The sequence below is a fragment of the Gossypium raimondii genome, unplaced genomic scaffold (assembly GCF_025698545.1).
Source record: "Gossypium raimondii isolate GPD5lz unplaced genomic scaffold, ASM2569854v1 Contig00259, whole genome shotgun sequence".
Classification (NCBI taxonomy): Eukaryota; Viridiplantae; Streptophyta; class Magnoliopsida; order Malvales; family Malvaceae; genus Gossypium; species Gossypium raimondii.
In genome coordinates, this window is record NW_026291359.1 from 133,707 (window position 1) to 146,735 (window position 13,029).

The 13,029-nt window shown below is 30.2% G+C and overlaps 1 protein-coding gene across 3 annotated transcripts; it reads right to left on the reverse strand.

Moving 5' to 3' along the window:
* LOC105761218 ((+)-delta-cadinene synthase isozyme XC14) lies at window positions 1–9,661 on the reverse strand. Of its 3 annotated transcripts, none has more exons than XM_052627340.1 (7): window positions 9,500–9,661; window positions 9,073–9,340; window positions 8,206–8,584; window positions 7,870–8,091; window positions 7,600–7,738; window positions 6,671–6,919; window positions 1–354 (listed from the first exon to the last, which is right to left on the reverse strand). In XM_052627340.1, exons 1-7 carry the CDS (start codon window positions 9,614–9,616, stop codon window positions 46–48), a joined length of 1,683 nt encoding a protein of 560 aa, XP_052483300.1. In that variant the 5' UTR covers window positions 9,617–9,661; the 3' UTR covers window positions 1–45. The 3 variants fall into 3 exon arrangements, with proteins under 3 accessions (XP_052483300.1, XP_052483301.1, XP_012434424.1); XM_052627341.1 differs by lacking the exon at window positions 1–354 and adding an exon at window positions 6,091–6,594 and having other exon boundaries at window positions 6,671–6,886; XM_012578970.2 differs by lacking the exon at window positions 1–354 and adding an exon at window positions 6,091–6,594.
* Between the last annotated feature and the right edge of the window lie 3,368 nt (window positions 9,662–13,029).

Below are 13,029 nucleotides of genomic sequence, written 5' to 3' on the forward strand. Positions count from 1 at the left end.
AATACACACGAAATGGATTGCTAGATAATATAGATTCTTAATTCCTCAATAAGAGACTGAGATTGGATCAATGAGCAAAGAAGTTATTCCATCTTTTGTATTTTTCCCAACATCTGTGAACCCATCTCCATTCTTGTAAAGGAAATGGATGACCCTTGTAAAATTGAGAATTCGTGTAAGAACCGGCCCTGGAACAACTTTGGATATCTCACTAAATATCAATTCCTGGTTTATATCTTTCCAAGCATTCCCCACTTGCTTCTTCAATTCACTACATGCTTCTTCTTCTGAGACCGCATGTTCTCTCATGTAGCATTCAACAGCCGATGCACAGTGCCCTCTTTCTTGCTCAAACTATTTATTTATAGTAGTTTTATTCATCAAATAGAAGTCATTGAAAATACTCTTGCAAAATTCTGAAAGAAAGTACCTTGTGTGAAGCAACATCATCCATGAGACGACCAACAATAGAAGAAGCATAAATGATTTTAGGGTTGTTAGATGCCCAATTAAAAATCTCAGGTGTCACAGAATCTCCCATTCCAACAAAAGATGCGATGGTTGCCATGATATAACCAAAAGATTTGGTATATAGTTTTCATTACACCGTTTGACCTCCACAAAATAAGATTCGCTCACTTGTTTAAACTATAAAAAGGAAAAAAAAAGAAAGTCATAATAAAATTTCAAGTTTAGAGTAAGTACCAACTTATAATCTCCCAATATAAATATTTTTTATAAAATGGAACATACTCATGTTGAATATCTATATTTAGGGATAACAAAATAACCCAAACCCACATGTTTCGATTCAACCCTATAAAGAATATTTTCTATGAAAATTGAATTTGGAGAAAAGGAAAACGAGTTTTCAATTAAATTTTAGAGCTCAGGCAGAGATAAGATTTTAATTAAACTTGCATCTTCGTCTTATCTTAAAAATTATCAAAATACCTTTTTAATTTCATAACTAATTTTTTTATATTTTAATTATAATTTCTTAAAATTCTATAAAAGTTTACAAGATTTAAACTTTGTAACATTTTATTTGATATTGTAAAAAGTAATATGACATAAAAATTATTTAATATTTTAGAGTGAGTTAGGTAAAGTTGAGATTTTTTTTTGGATATAAAATTTCAAATAAAATCATGTTTGGGGTAATGTCAAGGCAGGAGGTATAGAAATTGGATGGAGCTGAGGTGAATAGTCCCACCATGCCTCGCCCTATTGTCAACACTTTTCTCATATAATTATTTTAAAAACTTTATTTTAAATTTAAATTTAAATTATTTTAAAGAATAGCATTTTCATTTCTTTATTTTGACAAATCTTTTTCGATATTCTTACTTTCTTTTTAAAATTTTAGTAGGATATCTATAATAATGTGGATAATTTAAAATAACGACATTTCGCACTCTTGTATTGTCAAAACTATTTTTAAATTTTAGTGCATTTTATTGGTTTCATTTTAAATAAAATTAAAATCATGATTACATTTTTTAAAAGGAAAACATGTCAAAAACAATTTTTTTTTAAAATTTTAAAATAGTTCTACATAATACGGTTTAATGAAATTCATATGAATTATTCTATTAATTAAGAATTATATTAATTAAAACAGTTCTAAAATTGAAATTTATTTTAAGAATTCCAAATAAAATCTTGTCACGCCTCAAAATAAATAAGGTTAGTAGAAATGACTAATTAAGGAATGAGCTTTAGGCTTGATGGTTAAGAGCTAGTCTTATATCCTAGAAGTTAAAAGTTTGAGCTTTCATCCTCCCATTTCTTATTTTTTCAATTTCGGCAAGTATGTACCATTGTCGCCCCTAGGGTTTACAAACCCTAGGTATATAATTAATTTTTACTTCGTAATTAAATTTGCAGTTTGCCTCTTTCTCATAATTCTAATAGAATTGTTCTCCATACTCTTTTTCTTTTTTTCTCCCATTCTTCCATATTTTCACTTTTGAACTTTTGATTATTTTTCTTACCCCTACGAAATCATCTCTCGTTAATTGAATTCTACCAGTATTTAGATTGCCATCAATAACATCTGTATCTTTTCCAAGAAACGATAAATACGATGATTAAATCTCGAATTTCCATAATATTAATGTCTGGTTTAATCTTTAGGTTAGATTAATCGATCTTTATGAATCTTGCCAAATCTTTGATAATCTTGCAAAAACCTTGATACCAACCATTAATTTGTGTAAATGTTGTTTGAAAGACCAGATCTAGATGAATCGGAGCAAAATCAAGCGTGAGGAACATCAATCGGACCCATGGTGAAAGGTGTGTGTTTTTTACCAAGTGAATCGAGACAAACTGTGTGTAGTTCATAAATCCATATCCTATTGTGTTGTTACCACTTGTTATATTACAAGGAACATGTTTATCATTCTCTACTCATCCTCTTTATATCAACTATTTGCCAAGCACTTCAATAGATCGGTTATACAAACCCCCAAAAACTCAAACCTTATTGGCACCTAGTGCCTAATAGACAAATCGTACAATGATTTGCGCACCGCGCTGTTCAGTAATACTGACTATAGATGTGCCCTGCATTGGTCAGATACTCCAACAATGTTTTGTGCCCAGCGCTAATCGGATAAATCGACAATATCATAGGAGTGTGCCTAACACTAGTTGGTTAAACCAACATTACATATATAATTACATCATTCCACAAACCATCAATTCATAATTCAATCTCTTATATCAATCATCTAGATAAATTTCTATGATCTATTTTATAGACACATACATTTACAATTCTAGAATATTTCATTCAAGTTACTAATAACTAGAACACATATAATTAGATATCAAAGTAATTATCAATTTGACTAAACTAGATAAATTAAGTTTGAGTTTAAGGACTACAAACTTTCCTTCATAACAGCTATCAGTACTTGATAATGATTATTCAACAACTTTTCCCTTCCTTAACTATCAACCAATCTACTTGTTTCTTGATCAATTGAAGCTTGTAAAGTTTCAGCCCCAATGCCGAAAGTTCTTTTCTTCTCCCCCTAGGTTCGACTTTGCATGAAATGAAAATGGAAATGTTTTTGTGTTTTTTTTTTCCACTAACTTGTTTTGTAACTTTATTATATTATGTTATTTCTTTATTTACTTATTTATTTCACGCAGAATTTACCAAACTTTGTTAACAATTAAACCATATTGCGGCCCATTTAAAATGAACATTGGTTAAATTTTTTTATAAGTCCCTTAATTATAGTTTAGCTTTTAATTTAATAAATAATCACACTTTTACTACTTAAGTAATTTAAACCCTAAACGTGAAATAGACCCTAATTCAATGAAATTTCCTAACCGAAATTCAATTCGCTTCCCAGAAAACTCCGTAATTATTCATTTTAAGAAAATGGGGTTTCGAACTACACTTTTCAACACTGCTAACTTTCGGGTCATTACATTAGACATTCTTGGGTTTGACTTTGAGGTTGTAATTATACTACGGAGAGTATAGATTGGGCTTAAACCAAGAGTTGTACAAGATGAATTGTTGAATAAAATCATTCACTGAGCAAAACTTTTAGGTTGATGCTTAGATGATATTGTGCAAACAATTGGTGACGTTGCGATGACAGACTCTCAACATCGCGACGTGAAACCAATAGAAAGTGCCATTGCGACCATTGGCCCTCGATGTCGTGACGACACTCACTGTTTTGGCAAGGTCGCAACGTGATACCCTCGACATCGTTATGCCAATCCAAAAATTTTAAAAACATTACATTTTAGTCCTTAATCAACCTCGGTTCATCGAAAGAGCTTTTTTAATAAGCTTGTTTAAAACCCAGATTTGATTATATAACATGTTATAATTACATATTGAGCTTAATAGTGACTTGAACCTAAAACCTCTAGGGAGTGCACTAACTATTTAACCACCAAGCCTATTCATTTTCTTAATTATTTATTTCAATTAACCCCTATATTTTGGGACATGACAAAGAATGACTAAATAGCTAGGATTTGTTAACCCTAGGGGTGACAAGGGTAAATATCCCAAAATTTGACCAAAAATAAAAAGAATACATTGGGGAAGGAGTGGCTTAAACCTAGGTCCTCTAGCAAGCCTAAGGCTCATATTTTATTTAGTCATAATTCCTGACCATATATATTTTGGGTGTGACTTTATCCTAAGTTGTCGAAAATAAAATGAGAGGAAGAGAGCTTGAAATTAGGTCTCTAGGGAGGACTTTCTAACATTTAGCCGTTAAACTTAATTCATTTATTGTTTAATTATTTTAATTAACCCCTTATATTTCGGGACGTGACAATTTGATCTTCAGGCCTGGTGGTTTTTTTTGTATGGTTGTGTCTTGGCTGTGTGTATTTCATTGATGTTTTCTTAGTGGTGTTGTAGTATGGCATTGTTTCCTTCACCCCTGTTAAATTTACGTGGTTTTCTTCTATTGATAAAATTTTAAATTGATTGAGAAATAAAATAGTTATCGTCTCATTGATGATATTGCTTCAGACAAGGTGATTTTTTCCGCAAATTTCGAGGAGTATTTTCAATAACTTATATGTGATGAGTAAAATATAAATCATGAGTTGATATTTAGTAATACATCTAAGCTAGTTCCAATGTTGGCTCTTACCCAAATTCTCAATCTTACAAACATCATTGATTTCCTTTACAAAGATGGAGATGACTACATGTAGAAAATTTTACGTAGATGCAATCACTTTCATTTGGCCAAAAAAAAAAAAAACTCGTTACTGTTGTCATATTACATTTAAAGTATTATATAAATCTTGACATCTCAAAAAATTGTGGCATATTTATGCTACTCATTTATTTTTCTATCTAATCAAATTCTTAATCAATTGAATTGAACTTTTTTGGTCCTATAGATCAATTTCAAGACATTGTATCTAATAAGTTACTCCATTGTAATCAAATTCTTAACAAAAAATCTGTATGACTTGACTTTCTCTGTGCCTCGCTTTGCGATCCTTGGTAGCTAGGCCTGCTAGCATCTTTGCTAGTCTTGTCGAGCTAGAAGCTATATACTGGGCTTGACCTCAACTGACCCGGTCACAAGAAGACAGGCGAGAAAGGCCTTCGCTTAGTAATGAGCAGCTGGCCAGTTCGCATTTATGTGGCATTTGACTCTCGTACCATGCCTCTTGCTCGTTGAGACCTCTAGAGCATCCAATCCTTAAAAGGGAAGAAGAAAGGGAATCCCCAAGTCCGAGGACATATTCAAAAACGAACTGTAGACCATTCTACTGGCAACCATTCACACTGCCAGTTATCAATTAGCTAATTAAGGCATTCAATGCCCTGATATATATCTTACTCCGTACAATACATACAATTTAAAAATATAAATTTAAAGGTTAAAAAAAACTAAAAATTAAATATAGAAATGAAACAATTTTTATAAAGTTTAAGGGCCAAATAAATCATTATCACAATATAAAATTTCTTTAAACAATCCAACTTACACTCAATCGGTCCTATACCAAATCAAGAATCACATTCTGTCCAAATCAACTAGACCTCTTCTTCCTTGCATTTCTCTCTCTTTTTCTTCATTGTTGTTAAAAACTTGTCCTCAATTTCCTCTATTGATCTAACTTTTCTATTGTCTCCTAGCCCAAGAATGACTCCATTACTCACCGTCTGTTCACTAGCCTCATATTGCTCTCCAACTATTTTACGGGAATTTTTATCCAACTGATGAATCTCAACTCTCTTAGAAATCCCCTACCGATTGCACTTCCCTCCAGTAAAATGCACGGTTGATTATCCACACTTCCTTTCACGATCCATTTTTCTTTAAAGCACATACCTTTAATCTCTTAAGCAATCACATAAAAACACCTCAAACAACCCCAAGAGACCAAACTTACCATCTTTAACACCTAAAAAACTTTAAAGCAAAAATCATTTGAGACCAACTCAGAACTGCACCAAAAGAACAACCATGAAACTCATTTAAATAACAATGCTTGATTCATTCACCAACCCGTAAGGCTCAAGAAATCATGAGAACTGAAAATTTATTGAAATATGACATAAAACATAGTACAAAAGAGTAACATAAATATACCATAAATTATTGAGGTGATATAACACCTCAAACATAAAATGACACGTAAAAGTGACACAAACATACACTATGGATTATTGAGATATTAGGATTTAAATAACATCTTAAATACTATATAACATATAACAGCAATACACACGAAATGGATTGCTAGATAATATAGATTCTTAATTCCTCAATAAGAGACTGAGACTGGATCAATGAGCAAAGAAGTTATTCCATCTTTTGTATTTTTCCCAACATCTGTGAACCCATCTCCATTCTTGTAAAGGAAATCGATGACCCTTGTAAAATTGAGAATTCGTGTAAGAACCGGCCCTGGAACAACTTTGGATATCTCACTAAATATCAATTCCTGGTTTATATCTTTCCAAGCATTCTCCACTTGCTTCTTCAGTTCACTACATGCTTCTTCTTCTGAGACCGCATGTTCTCTCATGTAGCATTCAACAGCCGATGCACAGTGCCCTCTTTCTTGCTCAAACTATATATTAATAGTAGTTTTATTCATCAAATAGAAGTCATTGAAAATAATCTTGCAAAATTCTGAAAGAAAGTACCTTGTGTGAAGCAACATCATCCATGAGACGACCAACAATAGAAGAAGCATAAATGATTTTAGGGTTATTAGATGCCCAATTAAAAATCTCAGGTGTCACAAAATCTCCCATTCCAACAAAAGATGCGATGGTTGCCATGATATAAGCAAAAGATAGGACTGCGTTCCTCATATACTCTTCCATTGTTGGTATGTAGTTTTCATTATACCATTTGACCTCCACAAAATAAGATTCACTCACTTGTTTAAACTATAAAAAGGGAAAAAAAAAGGGAAAGTCATAATAAAATTTCAAGTTTAGAGTAAGTACCAACTTATAATCTCCCAATATAAATATTTTTTATAAAATGGAATATACTCATGTTGAATATCTATATTTAGGGATAACAAAATAACCCAAACCCACATGTTTCCATTCAACCCTATAAAGCATATTTTCTATGAAAATTGAATTTGGAGAAAAGGAAAATGAGTTTTCAATTAAATTTTAGAGCTCGGGCAGAGATAAGATTTTAATTAAACTTGCATCTTCGTCCTATCTTAAAAATTATCAAAATACCTTTTTAATTTCATAACTAATTTTTTTATATTTTAATTATAATTTCTTAAAATTCTATAAAAGTTTACAAGATTTAAACTTTGTAACATTTTATTTGATATTGTAAAAACTAATAGGACATAAAATTATTTAATATTTTAGAGTGAGTTAGGTAAAGTTGAGATTTTTTTTTTTGGATATAAAATTTCAAATAAAATCATGTTTGGGGTAATGTCAAGGCAGGAGGTATAGAAATTGGATGGAGCTGAGGTGAATAGTCCCACCATGCCTCGCCCTATTGTCAACACTTTTCTCATATAATATATGAGAAAAGGGTTATTAATTTTTATTAATATAAAAACATTTAAAAAATAGATAAGGTATGGATGTACTGTATCTTTCGCATATTTGACACGATATGATTTTCCTTGTTTAATCATTGCCTCCTCCATTTCTTCGTAAAAATCTAACAATGGTTCGTAAAACGATTTCATGTATTCTGGGAGTTGATTTATATAATGAGCATCCAACCTAAAAATCAAATAGAGAAAAGTTCAAAATCAAACATATTGAATGATGTCTATTATATATGATTACATAAATAAATTGAATCAAATTTAAAATTTAAAATTTAATAGTGCATAAATATATAAGTTGCTAACCTTTGCACTGCATTTGTGAGGAGTTGAAGTTCTTCAAGTGTGCCATATGCGTCATATATGTCATCCATTAATGTTATCAGGACTATTGTTTTTGCTAATATCTCCCTAGCAAAAGAGTATTGTGGCTCAAAATACACTCCTAATATCCAAATGCCGTAACCTTCTACCAATCTATCTCGAGCAAAAGGTAGTTTTGTAGCGAAGTCTAAACCATTCTTCCACCTGAAACAAAACCCACATTAGCCTAACTATGTATAGTTCATTACTAGGTATCAATTAGTCCTTTTAAATTAGGATAAACAATTAATGTTGAATGTTAAAGGAGTAATATATTGCCTTGAGATCTTGCTTAGCTCTTCCTTGTGTAAAATTTGTAACAAGTTGAAATCCAACTCTGCAAACTTCAATAGCGTTTTGTTATGTGAAGCATCGTCTTGGTAAAAGGAAATAAATCGCCTAGCCTCCAACCTTGACAAGCCCGTGCGGATGGGTTGGTATAGAGCATGGGAGACTAAGGATGAAAGGGGATATTCGATAGTCTCAGCAGCTTTGGCTAAACCAAGATGAGTGGTGGTGAAACCAAGAGCTTCTTCAAGTATATCTTCCCCATGCACACGTAAATATGAAGCTTCATACAATTCTAGTAAGCCTTTCACATCACTTGTTAAGGACATGTTAAAGTTTCCTTTATCATCTTTGAACTTGTTGAACCATTCTACTCAGCCCAATAAGATATTATTATATTAATCATAGTAATATAGAGAAATTAAATCTAAAATTTAAACTTTCAACAACAAAGTTTTGTAGCAAAAAAGGAATAATAACTCGAAGAAAAAAATTAAGATGCACAATATGACAACGATTTTCATCGTGGTCATCACCATCATAATTTATTGTTATAGGAAAATAATTACATGCAATTACTTTCATATGGATTTTAAGCAAAAATAATATAGATCTCGATCTAGAGTATTGAATTAATTATTTATTTGTGTTGAATTACAGAGTAAAAATTTTAAAAAATGCATTTTATTTTTTAACAATTTTGATTGGGTTGTTTCATCGATTCAAATTACTGGTGAAGGAGCTGGACAATTTTTTTGAATCAAAATAGTTAAATTATTTTGTTGACCCTAGTTAGCAGTTAAAACAATAAAAAAAAACAAGATTTGACGTGAAAAATGGGAAGGAAAATGGACTCACCACAAGAGGCACCCAATCCGTTCTCTCTAAGCAATCGAAATTGAAGAGAAGTAGTCTCGAGAGTTTGGTCATCCTTATAGTCATGCTCATAAATATTGAGCAATACTTCCTCTATCTCTCTTTCAAAATGGTAACTCACACCCAACCGTTTGATTGTATCAATTAAACGCAATTTGTAGAGCAACTCATCATCCATCACTACCTTAATCATCCTCCTTACTTCTTCTTTCAGTTCTTCATGTTGTAGTTTAGTTTTAGCATCAACGTTCTGCAAAATTGTAATTTAGTACAATACGAAATCAATATAAACACGAAAACATATTTGCTCATGTGCAAACACTTGTATATATGTGATTTAAGCGTAACAATATATTAACGACTGATATTTACTCGTGTGCAAACACACGTATGTATCTAAACTCTTTACCCTTGTTGGAGATGAAAGGAAAATATCCCCCCAAAGGCTAGGATGAAACTTGGTTGTGGGACGCTTCGGGTTGGACATGGATCCATGAGTTGAAGAAGGAAGCTTTGATGAAGACATTTTGTTAGATAGTAATTCTGTATGTTGGAAACACTACGAAATGAGATGAATTGGTGTGAGGCAAAGAGCTCCTTTGTTGAACTATTTATAGAACTTTCTCAGCATGTGAAAATCCTATATTTACATATACAGCTATAAATTGAACAGCAGGGTTCGGTAAAAATAAAAATAAAAATTATTAAATTATTAAAAAATAAAAAATATTAAAAATGAATTAATTGTTGACTTGACATCCATGTCTATGTCCACGTCAGCAAAGTTAATATCTGTTGGAGTGATTTGATAGAAAAAATGCAAGTTTGAGGGTTAAAGAGAGGAAAAAACTTAAATGGAGGACTAAAAAAACTTTTTTTTTAATGTTGGAGGGCTAAATAAGTCATTTTATCAAATTAATTCAATCAATCAAAAATATAACTAAATTGTGATAATAATATGTATTCAAGTTTTAAGTTGACATTAACATTGTTGTTTGTATAGGAGGATGTGAGTTTGAGGGAGTTGAAGCGTGTTATCCTCCTTTTCAAGGGTTGGGAAGAGATTATGGGTAGTTTTAGGCATTGTATCAAAAATGAAATTAAATTATAAATAAAACTATGTAAAAATTAGGCATAATGACTTTTTTGCCCTCCAACTTTATAAAAAAATTATTTTGGCCTTTTATTTAATTTTTCGTCTATTTTAACCATTGAACATGATTTTTTTTTGGGTCAAACCAACCTAAAATGAATGGACAAGTTAACATTTGTTAACTTTGCTTATGTGACATACACGTGGATGACATGTCAACATTTAATTAATTTTTTAAAATTTAAAATTTTTTAAAATTTTTAATAATTTCAATAATTTTGCATTTTAAAAAATTATAATATGTTTTTTTTTAATTTTTAAAATTTTAAAAATAGTTAAATGCTAACGTGTCATCCATGTGACAATCCATGTGTATACATATCAGCAAAGTAGTACATATATTAGCGGCCTAAGATTAATGTTGATGTAAATAATTTAAAATGTCTAAATGAATGTTGCGTACTATTTGTAAATAATTTAATACACTTTTATTAATATAATTTTAAGTAAAAGGAAAATCATGTTTTAGACAATTTTCTTACAATTTAAAATGGTTGTACTTCATATGGTTTACAAAACTTCTTTTTAATGAAATTCGTAAAGTTATTCTGTTTAAAATTTTAGATTAGTTTTTTAAAAAAACTTTCTAATCGTATATTACCATATTATGTTATACCATAAGGTGTAAGACCCAAACTTGATGTGTATAAGATGGATAATTATTATTATTTTAACAATTTTAAATAAATAAAAGTTAAAATCATAAGTAAATTTTGAAAGGGTTAGGTAGATTTTAAAATTTTACATAAATTCTTTAGGTAAGAAAATGAAATTTTATAAAACTATTATAAAAATAAATTATATTATCGTAAATATAAAATATTATTTAATTATGATTAATATTTAATTGTAATTATAATTAATATTTAGGTAAATATAGTATAAAATTTAGGTAAATATTTAGGTAAATATAGTACAAAATCAATTAAACAACTTAATTTCTAAATTAAATTCACCAAGTACCATATTTACTACAACAATAATTACACAACCCGTAAGTTATGGTACGATTCCTCGAATTACCAAAATACAAAATATTACCTTATTTAGCAAAATTCCATTTTGAATAATAACGGTAATATATTTGAAGGTATGCATTTATCTTACTTAGAATAAAATAAAGCAATCTAAGTTGGATAACTATGTTGGAGCTTAATTTACAATACAATGACGTGAAATGACAATATAATAATAATCATGGAATAATGATACATGGATAAAATTACACAAATGTATAACAATAATATGAAAATGCAAGTAAACTAATTATGGCATCCACAATGACAATACCCACTCAACATACATTATTTGAATAGTAGTATTAATGATCAAAGACGAATAAGTTAAGTAGCATACATAACAATTTCAAAATGAGTAGCATAAAACAAATTAGAGCAAATGAAATGTAAGATAGTTTTAAAAGATAATAAATGGGTTTTGAATGAATAATATGAAAAAAAGAAAATTAAAAAAATCAATTATATACAAAACAATTTTAGAAATACTATGTATAAAAGTTTTTAAAATAAATAATATGTATGTACATATAAAACGTAAAATAAGAAAAATCTTAAAATGGATAATAAATAAAACATGAAACAAATAGCATAGTTGAAAAGGTACAAAATAATTTTAAAATAATTAGTGTATATAATGCATTCTAATATAAGATAAAATAATGTATAAAATACTTAATGTATAGAAACTCAAAATAAACAAAAATAAAACAGTTTTGAAATAAAAAATATAAAGAATTTCAAAATAAATAGCATAGGAAACAATTTAAATTACATAGTACATATAAATTTAAAATGGGTAAGGTATATGCATATATTTGAAATGAATAACATATATAAACTTGAAATAAATAATAATAAATCTAAAACAATTTAAAATAAAGTAATACATAAAAGAAAATCCTAAATAACAACAACAAAAATACAAATACAATTTAGAGAAAAGAAAAGAAAAGAATATATATATATATATATGAAAAAAAATGGAGATAAAAGGTCAAGGCGTAATTGAAATCGAATGAAATTAATGGGAATAATTAAAAAAACAAAAAAAAACGAGGGACCGAAATGAAATGCACTGGGGACATGAGGGACTGACTGTGAATATTCCCCGTCCCTTATGCGCATCGTTTTACGCCGGACTAGATTGGAACAGGCGCAAAATTATGTGGCCAAAATAAAGTGAAATAAAAGGCTGCATTGAATGTGCCGCGAAATTGGAGGGACCAAAGGCGCAAATTACCCATTAGGGCAAGAATGCGCAGGTCTCCCTCCTTCAAACGGTACTGTTTGAATCACTATAAAAGCCTAAAAAAATTACTTTTTCTGCAGTTTCATTTTGTTGCAAAGAACATAAAAAAATAAAATAAAAGGGAGGTTCCCTTTTCTCTGCTAGGGTTCTAAGGCTAGGAACCCCGTTGCCGTCACGCCTCCCCACCGCCCGGTGGTCGGAGCTATGCAAGGGCGTCTCCCATCAGCGCGTTGGAGCGCGTTCAAAGACCAAGGCCCTGAAACGGGGAAATGAATGGAAAGCCTCTGCCCCTTCCTAAACCCGCATCCGGTGACGGAGAAGGGCCGATGACGACGTCGGATTCAGGGGCCGATTCAGGTAATTCCTTGCCTTTTTTTTGATTATTTTAAAATTGCTTTTTTAAAATGATAAAATAAATAGAATAAATAAATAAAACGAAGAGGAACAGTGAAAATCAACCTTTTTTAATCTCGGTTTCTATTTTTTTATTCCAATATGTGTGTAAAAAAATACAAAGG

Bases quoted from the DNA above. Each gene is read 5' to 3' on its own strand.
- LOC105761218 (XM_052627340.1), bottom strand. From the start codon at position 9,616: ATGTCTTCATCAAAGCTTCCTTCTTCAACTCATGGATCCATGTCCAAC. The intron at 9,341-9,499 runs GTAAAGAGTTTA...ACAATTTTGCAG, and splicing joins TCCTTTCATCTCCAACAAGG to AACGTTGATGCTAAAACTAA. The intron at 355-6,670 runs GTACTTTCTTTC...ATAAATAAATAG, and splicing joins ATGATGTTGCTTCACACAAG to TTTGAGCAAGAAAGAGGGCA.